Source organism: Telopea speciosissima, chromosome 9, assembly GCF_018873765.1.
Source record: "Telopea speciosissima isolate NSW1024214 ecotype Mountain lineage chromosome 9, Tspe_v1, whole genome shotgun sequence".
In the NCBI taxonomy this organism is placed as follows: domain Eukaryota; kingdom Viridiplantae; phylum Streptophyta; class Magnoliopsida; order Proteales; family Proteaceae; genus Telopea; species Telopea speciosissima.
In genome coordinates, this window is record NC_057924.1 from 57,360,579 (window position 1) to 57,381,540 (window position 20,962).

The 20,962-nt window shown below is 40.7% G+C and overlaps 3 protein-coding genes across 3 annotated transcripts; 2 read left to right on the plus strand and 1 right to left on the minus strand.

Moving 5' to 3' along the window:
• Positions 1–5,430: 5,430 nt before the first annotated feature.
• On the minus strand, positions 5,431–5,893 carry LOC122640709. Its single transcript, XM_043833948.1, has one exon. It carries the CDS (start codon positions 5,843–5,845, stop codon positions 5,603–5,605), a length of 243 nt encoding a protein of 80 aa, XP_043689883.1. The 5' UTR covers positions 5,846–5,893; the 3' UTR covers positions 5,431–5,602.
• Positions 5,894–11,930: 6,037 nt separating this feature from the next.
• Positions 11,931–14,054, plus strand: LOC122639153. The gene is made up of 2 exons (XM_043831983.1): positions 11,931–12,189; positions 12,325–14,054. Exons 1-2 carry the CDS (start codon positions 11,931–11,933, stop codon positions 14,052–14,054), a joined length of 1,989 nt encoding a protein of 662 aa, XP_043687918.1.
• A 1,973-nt stretch (positions 14,055–16,027) lies between these two features.
• LOC122639154 lies at positions 16,028–17,470 on the plus strand. Its single transcript, XM_043831984.1, has 2 exons — positions 16,028–16,450; positions 16,556–17,470. Exons 1-2 carry the CDS (start codon positions 16,028–16,030, stop codon positions 17,468–17,470), a joined length of 1,338 nt encoding a protein of 445 aa, XP_043687919.1.
• The last annotated feature ends 3,492 nt before the right edge of the window (positions 17,471–20,962 follow it).

Sequence of the window (20,962 nt, forward strand, 5' to 3'; positions counted from 1 at the left end):
CAGATAGGCTATATAGCTATCCGAAAAACCTTTTTTTACATGTAAACGGATAAAATATTCGTTCCGTATCTGTGTCCGTATCCGTTTAGCACTATCCGAATCCATCCGAAAGCTAATCGGATACGGTCTATCTCTATTCCTTGGTAGTTTTTACTACTATCAGTTTTCTTTCAACCATTGAATGGAGAGTTTCTCATTGTCATCAAGAGGCAAACGTTGTGGCTAATGATCTATGGGTGTCAAAATCGAACCCAATCCAAAACCCAATCCGAACCGAATAAATTTGATTTTGATATATAAGTATTTAATTCGATTCGATTTGATTTCGATTTTAGTTCAGAAACCATCGATTTAAATCGAAACTGAACCGAATAACCCGCTTAATTCCAAAACCCTAATATGACGTTTCGTTTTGAGACCCTTTATCTGCGCCTATGCATCTCCATTTCAAAATTTTGGATGGAAAGTCATTGTCCCTAATAAGAGTAAACAGGCAAGTTGACAGGGACTCCTTCTCCCATTACAAATGACGTTTTCAAATTGTTGAGGAGAGAATGCAAAAGAAAGAGGAGAATTGAAGACGAATCAGAAAGTAGTGAAAGTTTTCTTCTTTTTCTGTTTTTTTTTTTTTGCTTTTAATGGTGAGCTTGGTTCCTAATCTCGGATCGGATTGGCCGATATCAACCGGTGGGATTGGTATCGGTCGAAGTTGATCGTGAGATTTGACCGATACGAAAAGGTTTGACTGGATCGTTCCTTGGATCGGCCGATCCGATCTGATCCGATTGAATATTTTTTTATTTTTTCAAAATTTTTAAATTGTTTTTTATCTTTTATATTATCTAGACCGATACTAACCGATATTGACCGATCCGATCCAGATAATATCGGCCGATCTGATCCTAAGATCAAAACATCCACTAACTTTGGCTGATACATGACCTGATCCATAAAAAAACGATTTTGGGGGGTTTTTTGATCCATCCAAAAAGATTTTGACAATGACCGATACTGAATCCGATACTTGGATTTTGAACCTTGATGGTTAGGCAAGTGGGTTGGTCGTTCATGGGCGAAGACGTGTCTGCACTCTAACTCAATATTCTATATAAACCCCAGGGGAACAGTATTATAGAATCGAATTGGAACCATGTTGTATGTAGAACCAAATTGAAACTATATTGTAGAATGGAATTGGAATCGTAACTAAACCGAACCGAATAATCAAAACCAAACCAATTGACACCCTTAGACTAATGTATGCTGCCTCCCAAGAATCTCATTTTCTGACATAATTATCCTTACTTTACAAGTATACAATTTTTGTGGGATGTACAAGAACGCCCATGATGCAGATTTACTTGCTTGGTTTTTTGTTTTGGGTCTTCAAGGGATGCTGATGGCAATAGCGAAAGTGGCTTTTAATTTTCCTTTTGAAGCTTTGATCTCTGCTGATGTGGTGGGAGTATCAAACCTTTTATAATTTTGGTTTTTTCCATTCTGGGTATTACTTAGACAATAACCCTGTATATCTTCAATTTTTTTAGTAACATATTCTTTGTTGACCTTCAGCAAAAATAAAAGTAACAAAATAGGAATGTTTAAACGAAAGGGCATCACAAGGTAACAGGTGCAATAATCACACTAGAACAGGGGAATTGAATGCAAAACAGAGGACTTCAAATATGGAAAATGGTAAGACTTCAATGAATTATTACCCAAAAAAAAAGGTCAGGCTTCAATGAATTATGATTTCCGCAAAAACTAAATAAAGTGAACCAACTAAGGGTCACCTGCAATCGTTGAACTACTAACTTAAGACGCTAAGATACATATGGAGGAAGCATCCATATTTTAGGTGATTAACCAAGCCATGATGCATACTTTCAAGTGAAAAAATGATAAAAACAGTACCATATATTAAAAGAAAACTTAAAGAACAAAGTTACTTTCAATTAGGGCTGTAAACAGATCGGATTCAGCTCGGATAGTGCTATATCCGCATCTGCATCCGATTAGCTATCGGATGGATTCGGATAGTGCTAAACAGATACGGATACGGATACAGATCGGATATTTTATCCATTTACATATAGATATAGCTTTTCAAATAGCTATAGCCTATCTGTATCTGCACCCGTTTAGCTTTCGGACAGATTCGGATAGTGCTAAACGGATACGGACACGGATATGGAAACGGATTTCGAATTTACACCCCTACTTTCAACCATATATAGTGGCCGATAATTGAGAAATCCTAGTTGTAGTAGCGTAATCACTTGGAAGGGCAAGTCGATCGTGCGGTGGCTCTCGAACATGGTTTTAGTGCACAGTATCAAAAAGGTTACCGGCAACACAAAAAACTGATACGATATCAATATGGTATTGGCTTGGATCGACTGTATCAAATAAAATTACCCTTTGATTTTCTTAAAAAATGAGTTTTTAGACCATTTTACCTCTTGTTCCTCCCGTGCTATCGATACGATATCAGCACAATATCAATATCGGTGACTAGCAAAACTGGTACATACGGACGATATGATACCAATACTAGAACCATCCTCTCGAATTGATCCTCCCAGACCTGCCAAAGCATAGGAAGGAACACCACGGATGACGTGGGCTGATCGGCCAGCCATCTCATGATGTTCTCGAAGTCGTCTGATCAAATCATCAGGATTTAGGATCAGACCCTAGAGATCAAACAACGGTCCAACCGGGTACAAAGGTGGAGTTCGACCGTCAGAGGTTAACGAGTGAACTGCGTAGGGTTCTAACACCTCAAATGTATTTATGTTAATACCCTTTGCTTCCCTGAACCTACAACCATGGTTGAGGTACCAAGTATACTCGAACTAGTTTCTGGTCCACATTGGCAGAGGCAAGACTTGTAGAGGGGCTGGGTTAATAAAACTCGGGATGATCAACTTGGTGGCCAAGTCCTTGAAATTGATGTGTATCTGGGCATCGAGAACTGGGAGGTGAAGCATGATGATACCCAGCATACGTGTTGTAGAAGGGAAGAAGATGTAGGAAGGAACACCGAGTTCGTTGGCTATGCCAATCATGGTGGTGCAGAAGAAATCGATGACTAACTCATCGAGTTGAGATCGAGTTCCATTAGAGTCAGACTCGGAGGAGGAGGAGAAGAGCTGGGTGATTCTGTCTTTGACAAGTGGTTTGTGATTTTCTATGAAGATTTTTCTTGTTTGGGGTAGGAATTTTCCATGAAGAATTTTTTTTTTTTTTGGTAAACTTTTCCATGAAGATTGATAAGATGGCTTCTGGGTCTGAGGGGTCTGAGATGTATATATATATATATATATATATAATACAATTTTTTTGGGTGAAGTATATATATAGTACATGACATTGACCCATAACTGACCAAGAGGCAGTTCATGGACAACCTAAGATCACGATTCTAAGTATTGGTATCGTCAGGCGTACGTATCGGTTTTACTAGTCATCGATATTGGTAGTATGGGTGCAAGTTTGGCCCTATTAGCCCGACCCCGTCCTGGTCGGTCCTGAGCCCAAACAGGGCTTGGATTGAGATATTTGGTCTTGATGGCGGGTCAGGGTTGGAAATTTTTGGCCCTGAGTCAGGCCCAGTCCGACCCTATTTTAAGGTATACTATAAAATATATTATAAATTGTAAATGTCACCCACATTTTGTTATATAATATATTATATATGAAGTCAATAAGTGATATAATACATTTTATTACAGTGTTATTTTACGTAAAATTGATAATTTTTTCCTTGGCTCATTCCAGTCCATGCATTCCCTTCCCCCTCCCTATGATCAAAGCCAATCAGGGTCAGCCTGGCCCGACCCTGAGGGTGGGTCAGGGTTGGATTTTTCTGGCCTTGAGTCAGGGTCGGGTCAAGGTTGGGCCCAGCTAAGGGGACTTAGAGTTGGGCCAGGGTTCTATAAAGCCCGATCCAACCCGACCCTGTTGCAACCCTAATTGGTAGCAAAGTACGGACAAGTGGTAAAATAGCCAGAAAACTCATTTTTAAAGGATATTCAAGGGTAATTTTATTCGGTACAGCCGATCCAGGCCGATACCATATCGATATCGTATCGATTTTGTGTGTTGCCGATATCCGTTCCAATACCGATATTGTATCGGTAGCACGGTACGGACAAGGGGTAAAATAGTCAGAAAACTCATTTTTAAAGGAAATTCAAGGGGAATTTTATTCGATACAACCGATCCAGGCTGATACCATATCGGTATCGATTCGATTTTGCGTGTTGCCGATACCCATTCCGATACCGATATCGTAACGGTAGCATGGTACGGACAAGGGATAAAATAGCCAGAAAACCATTTTAAAAGGAAATTCAAGGGTAATTTTATTTGATACAGTCGATACAATGTCGGTATCGTATCAATTTTGTGTGTTGCTAATGCCCGTTCCGAATCCGAAATCGATATCATATCACTAGCATGGTACCGACAAAAGGTAAAATAGTCAGAAAACTCATTTTTAAAGGAAATTCAAGGATAATATTATAAAAATATTATATTTTATTTTAAAAAAATATTACATACTATTTGACACTTTAGAAGGTGTCGTCATTAAGAAAAGAAAACCCCTAACATAGTACGATAGTAGGGTTTACCAAAAAAAGAAATAGTACCGATAGTAGGGATTATTAATTAACTTTGGTTTATTTGAACATCAACCCCAGCTGGTACGGTGGTACTCCACCCTAAGCCCCTAACCCAAAAGCCATAGTAGGACAAAGTTTTTCTTCACCAGGCTGGCTCGGTGAAGTTTCGTTGACCACTCCATCATTAATGATAATGATATTCTTCTTCTTTTATGTTTTTAGTATGAAAAGAAAACATACTCGATAATCCAAATTTGCGAGCTGCATCCCTCCCAACTTCATCCCATTTCTTCTATCTCCCAACTTCATCTTCAACCTTTGAACCTTGAAATCGCCGGCACATGCTCCCTACCATTGCCTGAGTCTTATGCCCTGGCAGGTAGAGAAGAAAGGTGCATGCGGAGAACACACACTCGCAGTTGTTCTTAATTACTTCTTCTTCTGCAATCAATTGGTTGTCTCTAGTCATCCTCTGTGTTGCTTAATTAATTCTTCTTCTACTGCAGCTATTGAAACCCATTACCACCTTCAGGCCCCAATTTCACCAACTTCTCTTCATTCAAGACGGTTCTCTGCTACAAGGTATGCTCTCTTTGTGTGTGGTTTCTGTACACCTTGAAAAAGTCTGGAATTATGAATTACCAGCAGTAAAAGAAACAAAAATCCCATTGAAACTTACCATAAAAAAGATTAAAGGGTTTGAAGAAATATCATATCTTGGCACATGTGATCTCCGGTGATATTTCTTCAAACCCTTTAATCTTTTTGATAGAATTTTTTTTTTTTTTTTTTTGGAATTCACAGCTCACCATGTTGCTCATTAAAGCAAGAAAAAATGTGGTTAGTTTCAACCAACTATTCCACAACCTTTTCTTCAAAACAAGGATGATGCTTACAACCACAAAAACCTTTCCTCAAAGTCAAATTGTTGATCTAAACACTATTGAGTATGACTTGGCACAGAATATAAACTATTTCCTTCCTCTGCTAAGCCTCTGAAGGTGATAATTGATGCTTCCCCAAGGCTTCCTGCTTTTCCCAGTCTCAGCATCCATGCATACACTCAGAAGTTCCTTCTGCCGAACACATTTACTATCATTGTTCTGGTTCAGCACCAAGCAATTGAGGAATGATACCATCTCCTTCATACATGGTTTCCTAAGAGTTCCAAACTTCTTTGGATTGATATACAATCCACCTTGTTTACGACCCATCTCTTTTAGACCTTGAGGTTGCTCAGTGAGTCACTTTTGTTCTTATCGCTGCAAAGTGCCAACGCAGTGGCCCTCTTTTTGATAGAAACTTACCATAAAAAAGGGTACTTTTTCTCTTGGTACTGTTTACAAATTAATTATTTTTGTAACTTCTTTTTCTTTACTCTGGAGGAATCACTTACCATCTCTATCTCATTCCCTTACCCCTCTTTGTTTCAGACTTGAATGAAGTCTTCATTCCCACCGGAACCTAGCAAGCCACTTCTGCCTTGACTATTCTTCGTTCTCCTCTTATGTGCCTGTCTGTGTGTGTGTGTGTGTGTGTGTGTGTGTGTGTGTGTGAAGAAGAGAGGGTTTATAGTTGTTAAACCCCAAAACTACAAAAACCCCCATAAACGATAACCTGCAACTCACATAATCACTTCATTTCAAGTGTATGCTTTGGTTGATTCATTGATTTGATTTCTACGATGGCCCGTGTACCTGGCTTTGTCAAATTTTTTCAAAGACTTTTCTGGTTTCGTCCCAGAGCCCTCTTCTTTAAGATTGAACAGTTTTCACTTGCAAACTTTCAGGCACGGCTCATCGATTCCCAACAACCAAAAAAAAAAAAAAAAAAATACAATTCTTATTTAGCCCAGAATACATTAAAGCAGATTTCATCCCAAAGAAAAACCCACAACGGAATCAATTTCATGCTGGGTTCATGCCTTTCTATCATTTATAACGATATAATGACACAGACATGATGCTTTCCACTGATTTCCCAGAAAATAAGAAGTAGAACAAGCTTTGAACACTAATCTGTTGGACATAGAATAATGGATTGGTGCTTCCCTGCTTCCATTCTCACCGTCCACCACTGTACTGTTATGAAGCAATCCCCATATCTCATTATTAGTTCATAGGAAACTGAAAAAGTCATTCTAATTACAATCCCTCTCCGAACTGCAAGAACACCCAGAGGGTTTTCCTTCATCCAGGAAACTAAGTTCAATCTCTAATTAGCACACAACCCACCCACTACCGTGTCCTTGGTTTTCAGTCACAGTTTGCAGTAAATCCCTTGAATAAGCCGAGTAATTTCGTAGATAAAAAATCCCCATATCGCATGTTTCCCATGTATGCCTTTTTCACTAGGGTTATAGTGGTAATTTCGTAGATAAAAATTAAAAAAATCAGAAAAAATGTTTTATGCATTACATGCTGTTTTAGAAAGTTTTTATTTATTTTTTATATTTTATGTATATACATGTTCATCTTGCATCAAAATCATGCATAAAGCTTATTTTTGCCCTCAGGGGCATTTTTGTAATTTACCAAAAGCAGGCCCAATGTACCATCTAGTAGCTTTATTTGGCAAGTTTAATAATTTTAGAATGTTTAATGACATATCAAATGCCTGAGATGACTTAAAAGTGTATGTTCTAGCCCTTTTACCATTTGGCCTTTAGGGGTATTTTGGTTATCTTGTGACTGAATCATGTTTAGGGTCTCACAAAGTTTCCTACCATTTTCTTTGTATGTTCTAATTTTCATAAGCAAGTTTTAAGTATAAGTTTGCATTTTCATGCATATTTGCCCTAATATGGGCATTTTTGTAATTTTAACCACTTTATGCTTTTTAGCATTGTATATGTTTTAATGATTCACATGCATGCTGTTAATTATTTCTAATCATGTTTTAATATTTTGTAGTAGTTAAATGTGATTTTATGCCTTTGTACATATTTAAGTCTTCTAGAGGCATTTTCATAATTTTAGCCATTTCAGCTCTTAAGTGAGTTTGTCTTCAACATAATTGTCTTTCTCCATGATATAATCATAGCCTTAGGGTCTTAATCACTTTTGCACAATTGATCATGCTTTTGACCATAGAGTTAGGTTTTCTAACTTAGGTAAAATACATCAACTAGATTAATTAGGACGCATAATGTGTATAATCACCTAATTTAAGAGTAGTAATTAGGATTAAAACATTAATCTAAATTAGCCTAATTAGGTTCATAAATTTCAACAAAAATAATCAAAATCTTGGAAAAAAAATTACTTTAATTAAGTGTATAATACGTATAATACAACAATATACAACATAGTTTGGTCTAGGTAATTGGCTGTCGGTCGGATGGTTGCTGGGTGCCTAACACCTTCCCACCTTGTAACTTGACACTTACTCGTAGATCTGAGGCAGACCATCCACTGAGTCATTGGAGTTAATTTTGTGCCTCTTCTGCGAAGGAAGGGACACCATTAATGGGTCATAAACCCAAAATCTAGGTGGCGACTCCCACTTTTCCATTGTTCTTCTTTCCCCAGGGTGCACGCCAGCGACTTCCGTCCGCTGCACCTATAGTGGCAACCCCATTGGGAATATCAGACTTTTGATTAATCATACTTTCTTGTATACTTGTTGTGTTATACATAATTGTTTGTATATATTGTGATTGTACTAACTGCATCATGCATCGTGCTCGAAGTGAAATCAAACGACGAGGGTACTCCCTGTTGTGCCTCTACCCCAAGGAGGTGGGGCACATCATACTAAGTACTTTGAGATAGGATGATAGCCACTTCCTGCATCACATTCAAGCACATACTCACTGCATGGAATCACTCAACCCCGTTGTAGACACCTAATTTTTGTCACCCTCCTTGGCGATGATAACACACGGAGTACCGGCAATCTTTGTCTCAGACACACAAATATAAAATAAAAAAGGAGAATGTGTGGACTTGGCCCAGGGAAAAGCCCATTGGTGTCAAGTCCATAAGGGGGTGCCACATGGCATCTTAAGGAAAATAAAGAGAGAGAAAAAACCTAAAAGGCTGGGTTTTAATAGGACCAGATTTAGGACTCGATAAAATTAAGATTGTAGGATCTATTTTGGCTTTGCTTTTTGGGTTTGGGTTGGGCCTCCAACATTGACAAATCAATTAATTGAGGAATGGGTTTAGACTTAAGGTTACAAGACAATGGGCTGGTTTGGTTCAGATTTTGGTGAGTGGCCTATAATGGTTTGGGCCCATTTGATTTCGGTTTCGGTTGGGACATCGACCGATGAACCAAGGTTGAAGTCTTGTGTGGGGAGTTTAGGCCCATTGTTTTGCTCATGAGTGTAGTTTTTTTTTTTTATCCAAAGTTCACATCTCCCCATTTCATTCGATTAAGTTTAAGGGATTCCAAATGAATTTCCAAAATCGATTTTGGGTACGATTAGAACATGTGCGAAGGAGTGAGAATCCCCATCTAGTGGCCCGAGTTGAAACGTTACACGTTGGGATCCTGTGGGACATAAATGTACGCTCTTTGAGACGGGAGTTGGGCTAGCCCCTCATCTAGCCCGCAGATGTTTAGTGATTCTTTTGTCGTTTACTTGACATGATTAGGATAAGATTTGCACGTTTTAATTGTGTGAGTTCCATGCTTGCCATGTCTAGCCAAATTAGAACAATTTAGCTGTATATTGCATGTACTAATGTGATCAAATTGCATGTATTTATCCTGTTTTATCAGTTTAATTGTTTGTTATGCCGATTTAATTATTTTTTACACCCTAGGATAGAATAACATAGAAATTTGGTGTAGGATTGCAAGTGTCATGCCTAGATGCCTAGTATAGGACAAGTGGCTTGAAACTAGGACTGTATTAGTGAGCAATAATGGTCAAAGCGAAGGATGACTGGCTTCAGCCGGGCAAACTGGGTGCCTAGCACCTTCCCAGTCCGTAACCTGACACCTACCCAATGATCTGGGTAGACCATGACCTTATCCATTGAATCAGTAGTCTCTCCCCATTCATGGGAGAAATCTATGGGCCCTAGACCCTTTCTAGGTGGCGGCTTCCTACCGACCCGTTTACCCTCTTAGAAGGAATTAGGGTCATTGGTTTAGGTTTCACCGGCGAGATCCGGTTCGCATTTGCGAAGAACCAACCCCCTGTCGGGCGGAATTTGGATTTTTCGGAATCCATGGTTCTTAGAGTGGTGACTTCACTGGGGAATTATGTCAAACTCCTGATTGACCATCGTTTGCTTACATTGCTTGTAATTTTAGTTGATGTAGTTTTCATTGTTAATTTTATTTTTCATGCATTCGCACTCACATCATTGCATTGTGCACTGCACGGTCTACTTCTACCCCCGTGGTGTCATTGGTAAGGCCCCACATGCAGTTGTGGGATTCCCCCGGTGGCATCACAACCCTTGATCCTGTATTGATTTAAGTTGCAACTGATCATATCAATCAATGTATTACCTAGTGATCTCCAGGCCATACATTTAGGTGTGCCTTGGGAGGCACTATAGGACAGTACTTGGATTGATTTATCGAGTTGTTTTCTCAAAGCGGTATAAAAAGGATGTGCCGACGTATCCACGGACACAACTGTGACGGGTACAATATGGTGCTCCTTGACAAGGGGACCCTGTCCTAAGCTAAGCCAATCTTTTTGCATGCATCATGTAGGAACATAGATTCGATACTCAGGTTCGCCACAACTAATGTAAGTATTGCTTGAGGTTCAAGTTAGAACCCCTATTGTAGACAGTATTACCCGTTTCAATTGGTCACCCACCAACGGAGAATTTTGAGTGTCTACCCTCTTTCATTAAAGTATGAGTGTCTATTTCCTCTACCAGTGTTTCATTCCACTGTCAAGGTGGTATCATAGGGTGATTCCTATGTCCGCTCCAAGATGGTTGTGATTGGGGTGATACCTACACGACCGATCTAGAAACAGTGTGTGTCTCGGTTGTTGGGGAACCATACGTTTGTACCTTGATATTGAGGAGGAACTCGATTTTCTCCAGCACACAGTGTTTGGCGATTGATTCGATGTAATACTATCTATACTGGTGTTCTTGTTTAAACCACCTTGGTTGATCCATTGGTTGAGAGTTCTCTCAACTTAGTATTGGGTTGATGTTACTCTCAATTGAACTAACCTTTGTTTGGAACGGTCTTGTTTAATGCAAAGATTTGTCTAGGTTAGCATTGAACCCATCTCCTTGATTGTCTATTTTTTCCCAGTTTTACCCTTGATTATCATTTTTTTGGTCCCTCAGCCGCCTAAATAGTTACCTCTTTCTCAGATTGTCACCTCAAGTATTGCCCCAGCATTCCAAGTAGCCATGAGCCAGAACAATGATCCACCACCTCCACCCTTCGATCCCTTGGAGGCCTGAGTCGTCAGGATTGAGGCGATGATGGAACAAATGATGGATTTGGTCCAAAATCATGTGTATGCAACCCGCCTTATTGGACATCAATACCAGGGAAGCATACCCCCAACCCCTAGGGTTGATCCTTTAGAGGCCCGGGTTGGCCAGATGGAGGCGATGGTAGAGCAATTGGCGGATTTGGTTCGAGCTCAATTAGGTGTGGCTCATCCTGTCGAGCATCAGTACTAGCGAAGCATGCCTCCAACCCCCAAGGTTGTACCCTCCAGTATGATAGGAGAGAATGATGCTTTTGTGATAGACAACCTCCTGGCTGTGAAGGTAACCAGTAGCCCAGAGAAGAAGGAACTAAATGATAAGGTTGTCCATCTGGAACATCTAATCAGAAACCTAAAAGGAGTTGGGGACCAGATCCTCGATACTGAAGGCCTATGCCTTTTCCCCATGTCAAACTGCCTGATGGTTTCAAGTGGAAGTATGAGAAATTTGATGGTACAGGGGGGACCCTCGTACCCATCTGAGGTCTTATACTAGACAGTTGAGATCTAAAGGCTTTTCTGATGAAATGTTGGGTCAAGCTTTTCAATTTTCACTGACCGACGCTGCCCATCGTTGGCTGATGTCTTTGGACTCATCACATACCCGTACTTGGACGGATATAATGAAGGCATTTTCCCAGCAATATAGTTATAACACTGAGATTGAGCTGAGCAGGAGAGAACTGGAAACCATAAGACAGAGGCAAGATAAAGAGTTCACTAATTATTTGGCTAGATTTTGAAACAAAGCTGGGCAGATGTGGGATAGACCGAATGAAAGAGAACAAGTCGGTTTCATGATGAGAGGACTGAGAGCTCCTTATAAGGATATTTTGTTTGGTTAGGGTATTTTGACATTTCAATGCCTCATGGCTGCGGGTCAGCAGGTTGAGGATGCCATTGTTCGTGGTGAGCCACTCCCTAGTTCCAGTCGATACATGCCCGAGGATAGTAGTAGTAAGAGGCCTTCACACCACAAGAGTCCAGGGTACAATGCCGCAAAGAATGTCACCGCCGCTATAGCACCAGTAATGGCTGCCACAGGAGCCCCTTTTGTATTAGAATCCTCGGAAGTTCCACGTCCACGCCCTCCACCAAGAAATTTCACTGATTTGGGAATGCCTCGTGGTGCTGTTCTTGATCGATAAGAGAAGGTCAGTTTACTTAAGAAGCTTGAACCAAGGCCGATTAAGGAGCCCAAGCCGTATTGGTACGATCCGTCCTTGTTCTGTCATTTCCATGGACAAGTAGGGCATGGCACAGATAAATGCCCCAGGTTGCAGCATGAGATACAAGATTTGCTTGATGCAAAGAAGTTTGAACTCAGATCCAAACCCAATGTGTCCACGAATCCTCTCCCGAAACACCACACAGTCAATGCTATTGAAGAGGATACGAAGGAATTTGATCCAACTTCTCTTATTATTGTCAAATCAGCTAATTATGATGAAGACGTGGTGCTTCTAATGGTGTCTACTATCCAGGGTCTGGGGGAATTGAGTGGTTCAACTACACGGGAGAATGAGGTTGATGGATTATCTGATCAGTTCAAGTATGACATTTATATCCCTGGTTTTGATTCTGAGGTGAGAGAAGTAAAGATAGAACCAGATACGGAGTTTGAGATCTATATTCCTAATCAGGGTTCAGTAATGATGCATGATGCTTGTGAATCAGATGAAGTAGAAATTTATATACCTGGTGAGGTGATAGCTGAGACGCGGAGTGGCAAAGGTTACAAGCCAACAGGGCTTATGACAGATATTTCAAAGGCTACAAACGATAGTTCAGTGCAACAAGATGAACAGAGAAGGCAAGTGCCAGGTAGTAAGCAACCAGAACCAAAGAATCAAGTGTTAAAACAATTGCAGAAGACACAAGCCAACATTTCTATTTGGGGTCTACTCATGGCACCTCCAATTCACGGAGAAGCAGTTCTGAAGGCTTTGGCCAGTACCCAAGTTCCCATTGAGACTGGTCCCACCCATCTAGCTAATTTGGTCGGGGCCACTTATGTAGTAAATTCCATGACCTTTTCTGATATGGATCTTCCCCTGGAAGGATCTAATCACACTAAAGCTTTGCATATCACAATCGACTGCCAAGGGTGTCGGATTCCTCAAGTTTTGGTGGATGAAGGATCTGCATTGAATGTCTTCCCGTTAAGGACCTTTAAGCACCTAGGGTTCGACGAGGCTGGGTTGAAGCCATCAAGTCAAGGTGTGCGGGCATATGATAACATGAGGAGAAATGTCTTGGGGGTATTTTTAACAGTCATAGTGGTGGGTCCAGTTGAATTCGAAGTAGATTTTCAAGTAATTGATATTCCTGCCACTTTCAACATGATTCTTGGGCGACCGTGGTTGCACAAGACAGGGGCAATATCTTCTTCTCTTCATCAAAAGATTAAGTTTTTGCACCAAGGGAAGATGATTACTATCATGGCTGATCGAGAACTTTTCAATACATTGGCATCTATTGAGACCAGAGAAAGCAGCAGTTGTACCCTAAGAACTCCAGAGATTCGCCTAAGCGGGTTTGAGTTGAACAATGTTGGCGCGATATTTGGGCCATTTCCACCTGAGGAGAAATTTGCTTTAGTTGAGTTCAAGATTGACAATCCTTTTATAAGTTGCATGCTCATTCAGATGGGTTACTTTCTAGGCTCGGGCTTGGGCAAATATCAACAGGGTGATGCCTCAGTGTTAGTCTTGACCACCAATGCGCAACACTTTGGTTTGGGTTATGAGCCAACAAAAGAGGATTTATGGGCAACAACAGAGAAAGCATTGAAGTATCAGAGATCTTTTGAGGGTTTTGAAAAGTATAAGTACAAAGAGTGGTGGAAAAAGCCAAGGAAACATCTGGATTTCGGAAGCATGTTTGGGAGTTTCAACAATGAGGAAGTAATGAAGAAACTTGAGTTGTTTACCAGGCAAATTCAGGTTAACACTGTAAATACCAGTCAGATGAAGAAGTTTGCTTCAGTTTAAGAAAACCTTACTTCAAGACCTTGAATGGATATTTTGTCAAAGAAGGACATAACTACCCATTCTTTGGATTTCTGAACCATGGGTTGATTAGATATCAGAGTAGAGGCTTCCAGGTTTTGAAATCTTCTTTGATTACGATATTGATTGGATCGAGTTGGAGTGCAATTCTATCGGACAGTGTGGGCAGACTAAGCAGGAACAGATTGAAGAGCTTGTGGACATTAGCGGACTTTTTGAAGATGTCATGATGATGGATGGAGATGAAGGATCTAGTGTCCTGACCCCTCATTTGTTGATCCATCCTGTTGTGGGAGGCATACCTAACTAGAGTTGTCTTGGCGATTTCATCCATCCTAAGGAATTGAACTTTGAAATTGATAAGTTGGCCATGTCTGGGCCTGAGTCTGTTGAGTTTGTTAAGTTTCCTTCTATCTCTCTCCCGATGGGAGATGTTGCTTTTTCTGTTGAGTCGGTCCCAGTCAGGTCTAATGTAGTCGTTCCTTTTATCAATGAAATGATGGTTTTCGAGTATATTGCTTCTTCCCCTTCCTCTTCCCCCTCTTCTTCTGATGATGAATATGGTGAAGACCCATTGCTTGATTTCCTCGAATCAATAAAAGCCTTAAAAGAAAAGAAAGTCCAACCCATCCGTGAGGATTTTAAGCTAATCAATTTAGGGTCGGAGCAAGAACCTCGGGAGATCAAGATTGGATTGTCCCTCACCGATCAAGAGGCCACCCAATTGGTTGAATTGCTACAAGAATTTGGGGAAGTTTTTGCTTGGTCTTACGAAGATATGCTTGGCATTGACACTGACATTGTTCAGCACCGTCTCCCTTTATACCCTCATGTGAAACCTGTTAAGCAAAAGCTTCGACGGATGCGTCCTGAATGGACTTTAAAGGTTAAAGAGGAGATTATAAAACAATTGGAAGCCGATTTCCTAGAAGTATCAGATTACCCTGAGTGGTTAGCTAATATAGTAGCCGTTCCAAAGAAAGATGAAAGAGTCAGAGTATGCGTGGATTATAAGGATTTGAATAAGGCAAGCCCTAAGGATGATTTTCCTTTACCGCATATTGACATTTTGGTAGATAATACCGCAGGGCATGCCCTACTGTCTTTCATGGATGGCTTTTCTGGCTATAATCAGATTAAGATGGCGCCAGAGGATAAACACAAGACCTTGTTTATCACCCCATGGGGGACTTTCTGTTTTAGGGTGATGCCCTTCGGCTTGAAGAATGCTGGAGCCACCTATCAAAGGGCTACCACCACTATCCTCCATGATTTGATACATAAGGAGGTAGAGGTATATGTGGATGATATGATTGTGAAATCGGTCAACCGAGAGGATCATTTTAAGGCCCTACGGGTTTTCTTTGATAGAATCAAGCAGTACTAGTTGAGGTTGAACCCACAGAAATGCGTTTTCGGGGTAACCACTGAAAAGTTGTTAGGGTTCATAGTAAGTCAAAGGGGAATAGAAATTGACCCATCCAAGATCAGGGCTATAGCTGAAATGCCACCCCCGCAGACAGAAAAGGAAATCCAGAGATTTTTGGGGAGGATCCAGTATATCAGTTGATTCATTTCCCAATTGACTGCTATTTGTGAACCTATTTTCAAGTTGTTGAAGAAAGATCAACCTAAGGAATGGAACCCTCAATGTCAGTTGGCATTTGATCGCATCAAGAGTTATCTGATGAATCCACCTGTCATTGTTCCCCCTAGCCCAGGGAAACTTCTTTTACTATATCTTTCCATTTTGGAGAACTCGATGGGTTCAATGTTGGCCCAACATGGATCAGATGGGCAAACTGAACAAGCCATCTATTACCTTAGCAAAAAGTTCATGGATTATGAGACTAGGTACATAGCTCTCAAGAAGACTTGTACTGCTTTAGTTTGGGCTACTAGGAGGTTAAGGCATTATATGCTGGCTTATCCGATTTTGCTAATCTCTAGGATATATGGATCCCCTCAAGTATTTATTCAAGAAACCAGCATTAACTGGAAGGTTGGCACGGTGGTTGTTGCTGTTGGCAGAGTTTGACATTATGTACACAACCCAGAAGTCCATAAAAGGAAGTGCCATCGCAGAACATTTGTCTGCACATCCAGTTATCGATACAAGAAAATTGGAGGATGTGTTTCCTGATCAAGATATTAATTCCCTTGAGGTCAACAAGGATATTGAGCCATGGAGAATGCTCTTCGATGGAGCTGCGAATCATAGAGGTTGTGGGGCCGGGGTTCTGTTTATAACTCCCGAAGGATTGTGTATGCCTATGTCATTTAGATTGGGTTTTGATTGCACCAATAATATGGCTGAGTACGAAGCTTGTGTTCTTGGGTTAAAGGTAGCTATTTCAATTGGAGTAAAGAAGTTGGAGGTATAAGGAGATTCTTCAATTGTAATTTGCCAAGTTCAGGGTAGGTGGAAAACAAAAGATGAGAAGTTGAAACTCTATCAGGAGTATATAGAGGCTCTGGTTTAGCACTTCATCGAGATCAATTTTGACTACTTTCCAAGGGAGAACAATAGATTTGCAGATGCCTTAGCTACTTTGGCATCAATGATGGATTTTGGACCCAGAGAGACAATACAACCGTTCGTGGTAGATCAAAGAGATTCCCCCTCATATGAAGAATCTATTAATGCATTGACTGCCGATGGTAGGCCTTGGTATGCCAAGATTGTGGATTTCATTAAAGAACGGAGATACCCAGCTGATGCTACTCATGGAGAGAAGAGATTTCTAAGAAGATATGCCACCCAGTTTGTGTTGCATGAGGACATTCTGTACAAGCGACCTTATGATGGTATACAGTTGGTGTGCATTGATGAAGAACAAGCACAAACAGTTCTGGATCAAGTCCATCAAGGAATTTGTGGTTCCCACATGAATGCTCATATGTTGGCTAAGAAGATCCTCCGCCTTGGATATTACTGGAATACAATGGAGGCAGACTGTGTAGAATATGTGAGGAAGTGCCACAAGTGTCAAATTTTTGCGAATCTTATCCATGTTCCACCAATAGAGTTACATAGTTTAAGTTCTCCATGGCCATTCTCTACTTGGGGTATCGATGTGATCGGAAAAGTTACCCCTAAGGCGTCAAACAGGCATGAGTTTGTACTAGTGGCCATTGATTATTTTACGAAATGGGTAGAGGCACAGTCCTATGCTAAGTTTACAGCAGGAAAAGCAGCTAAATTCTTAGAAGAACATATTATTTGTCGGCATGGGATGCCTCAGGAATTGATTTCAGGTCAAGGTCAACATTTTCGTGGAAAGGCGCAAGAGTTGTGTGACAAGTTTAAGATAGTTAGGCATAGATCTTCTCCATATCGCCCCCAAACTAATGGGGCAGTTGAAGCAGCAAACAAGAATATGAAAGCCATACTTTAGAAGATGGCCAACCGAAGTACGGATTGGCGGAACAATTACCTTATGCTCTGTGGGCTTATAGGACTTCCATTAGGACTTCTATTGGGGCAACTCCGTACTCTTTGGTCTACGGGATGGAAGCAATATTCCCGGTAGAGATAGAAGTCCCCTCTCTAAGAGTAATCATGGAATGCCAGATCCCAGAGGCAGAGTGGCTCAGATCAAGGTATGAAGAGTTGAACCTCATTGATGAAAAGAGGATGAAAGCCATGGACAATGTGAAGAAGCATCACCAAAGGGTTGTAAGGGCCTTCAATAAAAAGGTCCACCCACGAAGTTTGATGGTCGAGGACTTTCTGTTGAAAGAGCAGAGGGCACCCGTCCATGAACCAAGAGGCAAGTTTTGACTGAATTGGACTGGCCCATTTTTGGTAAAGGAAATCCTCCTAGGAAAAGCTGTTTGTCTTTTGGATCTTGATGGACACGAATTGCAATACCTGACCAACCTCGATCAGCTGAAGAAATATTATACTTAGCCTCCTTGAAAAAGTAAAGAAAAAAAAAAAAGAAGAAGAAGAAAAAAAAAAAAAAACAACAAAAAGAAAAAGAAATTACATGGAGGAAAGTTACACTGAGGCAGGAACTACGTCCGACCTGATTCCTTATTCATTCGGGATACGTAGGCAGCTTGAGAAGTCAACTTCAAGCTCGGTCACTCATCTTTTGCCTCGCATGGTGCTGGGCTCTATTTTCAATTTCGGCCATCCCATCCCCCTTCAGGCAAAAAGGTTATCACCACCTTTATCATCAGAAGATATCAAGTTTGGCCTTAGACTCTTTCTACCGTCCCTCAATCCGACGGATTCTTTAAGAGTCTTCGTCAATGGTCCTTCCTCCAAAATCTGTCTGTTAATTGGTGTGATTTCTTTCTTGAGTTCACAATTCTTAGAGTCATAGTGGTCTATTATGACTTAAAACTCTGTCTATCGTCCACCGATCCGACGGCTTGTCCCAAAGAGTTTTTCATAGTCCTCCTTGAGGTAGTAAAATCTGTTAATTAGTGTGATCACTCTTGCGAGCTCACCATTCGTAACTCATAGTCCGCTATTCTACCCGTGGTAGATCCATCGGGCCTGCTTCTCTCCCCTGTGGTCCTTTCTATCGGCTTGAGGCTCGAGTCCAGACATTGATCCTGTTTAAGACCAATTTTGAGAGTTTTGAAGTAACATAAAGATGTATATTGCTATGGATAGCTCCTAAAGGATGCTCATCCCATATAAGGAGAGGATAGGAACTCTTTTGTTTGTAAATTACTCTTTTGTTATGCATTTTGCACTGGTTTCAACAAGAAAGGCACCTTCTAATGATGTTTTATTTCAAAGTGCAGAAACTATAGAGATAAGGGTTGCATTATTAGGGAGAGCCCCATGGATGATGATTTGCTTCAATGGAATAGAAAGATGAATTGCGATGATCCACAAGCACTTGAAGAAATTCATTTTCAATCACTCAAACATACAGTTGGGTTATGCGATAAACTTTTGGAAACCGCAGTACAATTTTGGGACCCGTGCGTTCACGTGTTCCGCTTTGGGGATGTTGAGATTTGCCCAACTTACGAAGAATTTTGAGCTTGTCTTGTATGCTGGGGGCAAACTGGGGTTTACCGTCCTACCCTGCACAAGGATTACTCCAAAGTTATTAGAGATTATTTTGGCTGGAACCGCAAAGAGATGTCTCAGTTCATGCTCAGAGATCGGATTGATCTATCAGCTCTTATTAAAAAATATAGCACGAGAAATGGGAATTCAAAATTTACTTTTGCACAACGAAGGAATGCTTTTGTTTTTTGTGTGGTTGCGAGACACCTTTTGCGTGCACCAATACGAGGAGGATCACCGGTTATCATTGATGTCATTCATCAACTAAGGCAGGGACGTGACATAATACCCACAGTATTAGCAGAGACATTGAACGGGCTTGATGTCGTAAACAGCAAAAATCGAGTCTGTATGGATAAGCTGGGAGGTTGCCCTTCCATTCTCCAGATTTGGCTGACCGAACGCCTCGCTTTGGTGAAACCATTCGAAGGCAATGAATTCAAGTCGTGTTTTTATTCCAGACGATGTGCATTGTCGAAAAGTTATTACAAGATCACAAATTGGTCCCAACGGTTGAAGGCAATTACCAGTAAGGATATCAGGTGGAATGTACGTTGGTGGTCCACACAGAAGCCAATTCTGAATACTCCTGGTTGTGGATATGTGAAGTTGATGGGGTTGACTCGCACTAGTTTCTACATACCTTCTCGTTTCCTTCGACAGTTTGGTTTGTCGCATCGCATCCAGGATAACGTCACGATTCTTCCTACTGAGGATTTGACTGAGCATTTGGTATGCATTTTCACTGCTTATTGGGAAGATATGGGACGGTGAATTGGATTACTAGATACCACGGAGCACTGGGGCAATGTTTGCCGTTACTTTATGAGGACCAAAAATTTCTTTTTCTCTGAAAATGAACAATGCAGTACGTCTACTTTGGTTTTGTAATTAATCTTAAACAGTTATGATCAGTAATGTGTTCTTCGTTTAATATCCTTTACATCAGTTGTTGAAATGTTTATATATTTTTGTCTGGAGTTGTTTGAATTGCTGGAGTTGGGAGCCAGAGAGTTCCACCAGGATTAGAACCTTCCCTGAAAATCCCTTGACGCTAGAATGCTCCCCAGGATTTTCAAAGAACCCCTGAATTTATTTTCCCTTGCAAATCCCTTGAAGAAAAAGTGCTTCCACGGATTTTTAGAAAGTCTCAGAATGAATTTAGTTATTTTTGTCCCCTGAAAATTCTTAGAAGCCCGTAAAACTTCCACGGATTTTTAGAAAATCTCAGCAAAAGAAAAGTTATTTATTTTTGTCCGTTGGAAATTCTTGGAAGCCGGTAAAACTTCCACGGATTTTTAGAAAATCTTAGAAAGAAAAGTTATTTATTTTTGTCCCTTGAAAATTCTTGGAAGCCGGTAAAACTTCCACGGATTTTCAGAAAATCTCAGCAAAAGAATTTAGTTATTTATTTTTTGTCCCTTGGAATTTGGTTATTTATTCTTGAATCTTAGTCAGAATAGAATTCCTCCTGTAAGCCCTTGAAGTCGGAGTACTCCCTCGGATTTTCAGAAGCATCTCATTTTTGCATGCGCATCCTTAGTTCAGTCAATACTAGTGAGTATTGGCTGGTTATGGTAGATTGCCAATCGCAGTAGCGCACGTACTATTTGATTTTGCATGAGTTGTTGATCGTTCTTCCGATTTCGGTTTTATCTTTCGATTTGCATTCTCATTTGCATCTCCGCCACCCCTGAGCAGGGTGTCGGCAGTACATGCTTCGGGTGACGAATTATGGTGATTCTTGTCTTTGCCTCTCGACTGGCACACAGGTCTCGGTCAAAGAGGGGCATTCTATAGACACCTAATTTTGGTCACCCTCCTTGGCGATGATGACACACAGAGTGCCGAC

Excerpts from the sequence above, each read along its gene's own strand:
- LOC122640709 (XM_043833948.1), bottom strand. The coding sequence starts at position 5,845 with ATGGGTCGTAAACAAGGTGGATTGTATATCAATCCAAAGAAGTTTGGA.
- LOC122639153 (XM_043831983.1), top strand. The coding sequence starts at position 11,931 with ATGGCTGCGGGTCAGCAGGTTGAGGATGCCATTGTTCGTGGTGAGCCA. Across the intron at positions 12,190-12,324 it reads TGATTTGGGAATGCCTCGTG|ATAAATGCCCCAGGTTGCAG; the intron begins GTGCTGTTCTTG and ends GGCATGGCACAG.
- LOC122639154 (XM_043831984.1), top strand. The coding sequence starts at position 16,028 with ATGGATCCCCTCAAGTATTTATTCAAGAAACCAGCATTAACTGGAAGG. Across the intron at positions 16,451-16,555 it reads TTGGAGTAAAGAAGTTGGAG|CACTTCATCGAGATCAATTT; the intron begins GTATAAGGAGAT and ends GCTCTGGTTTAG.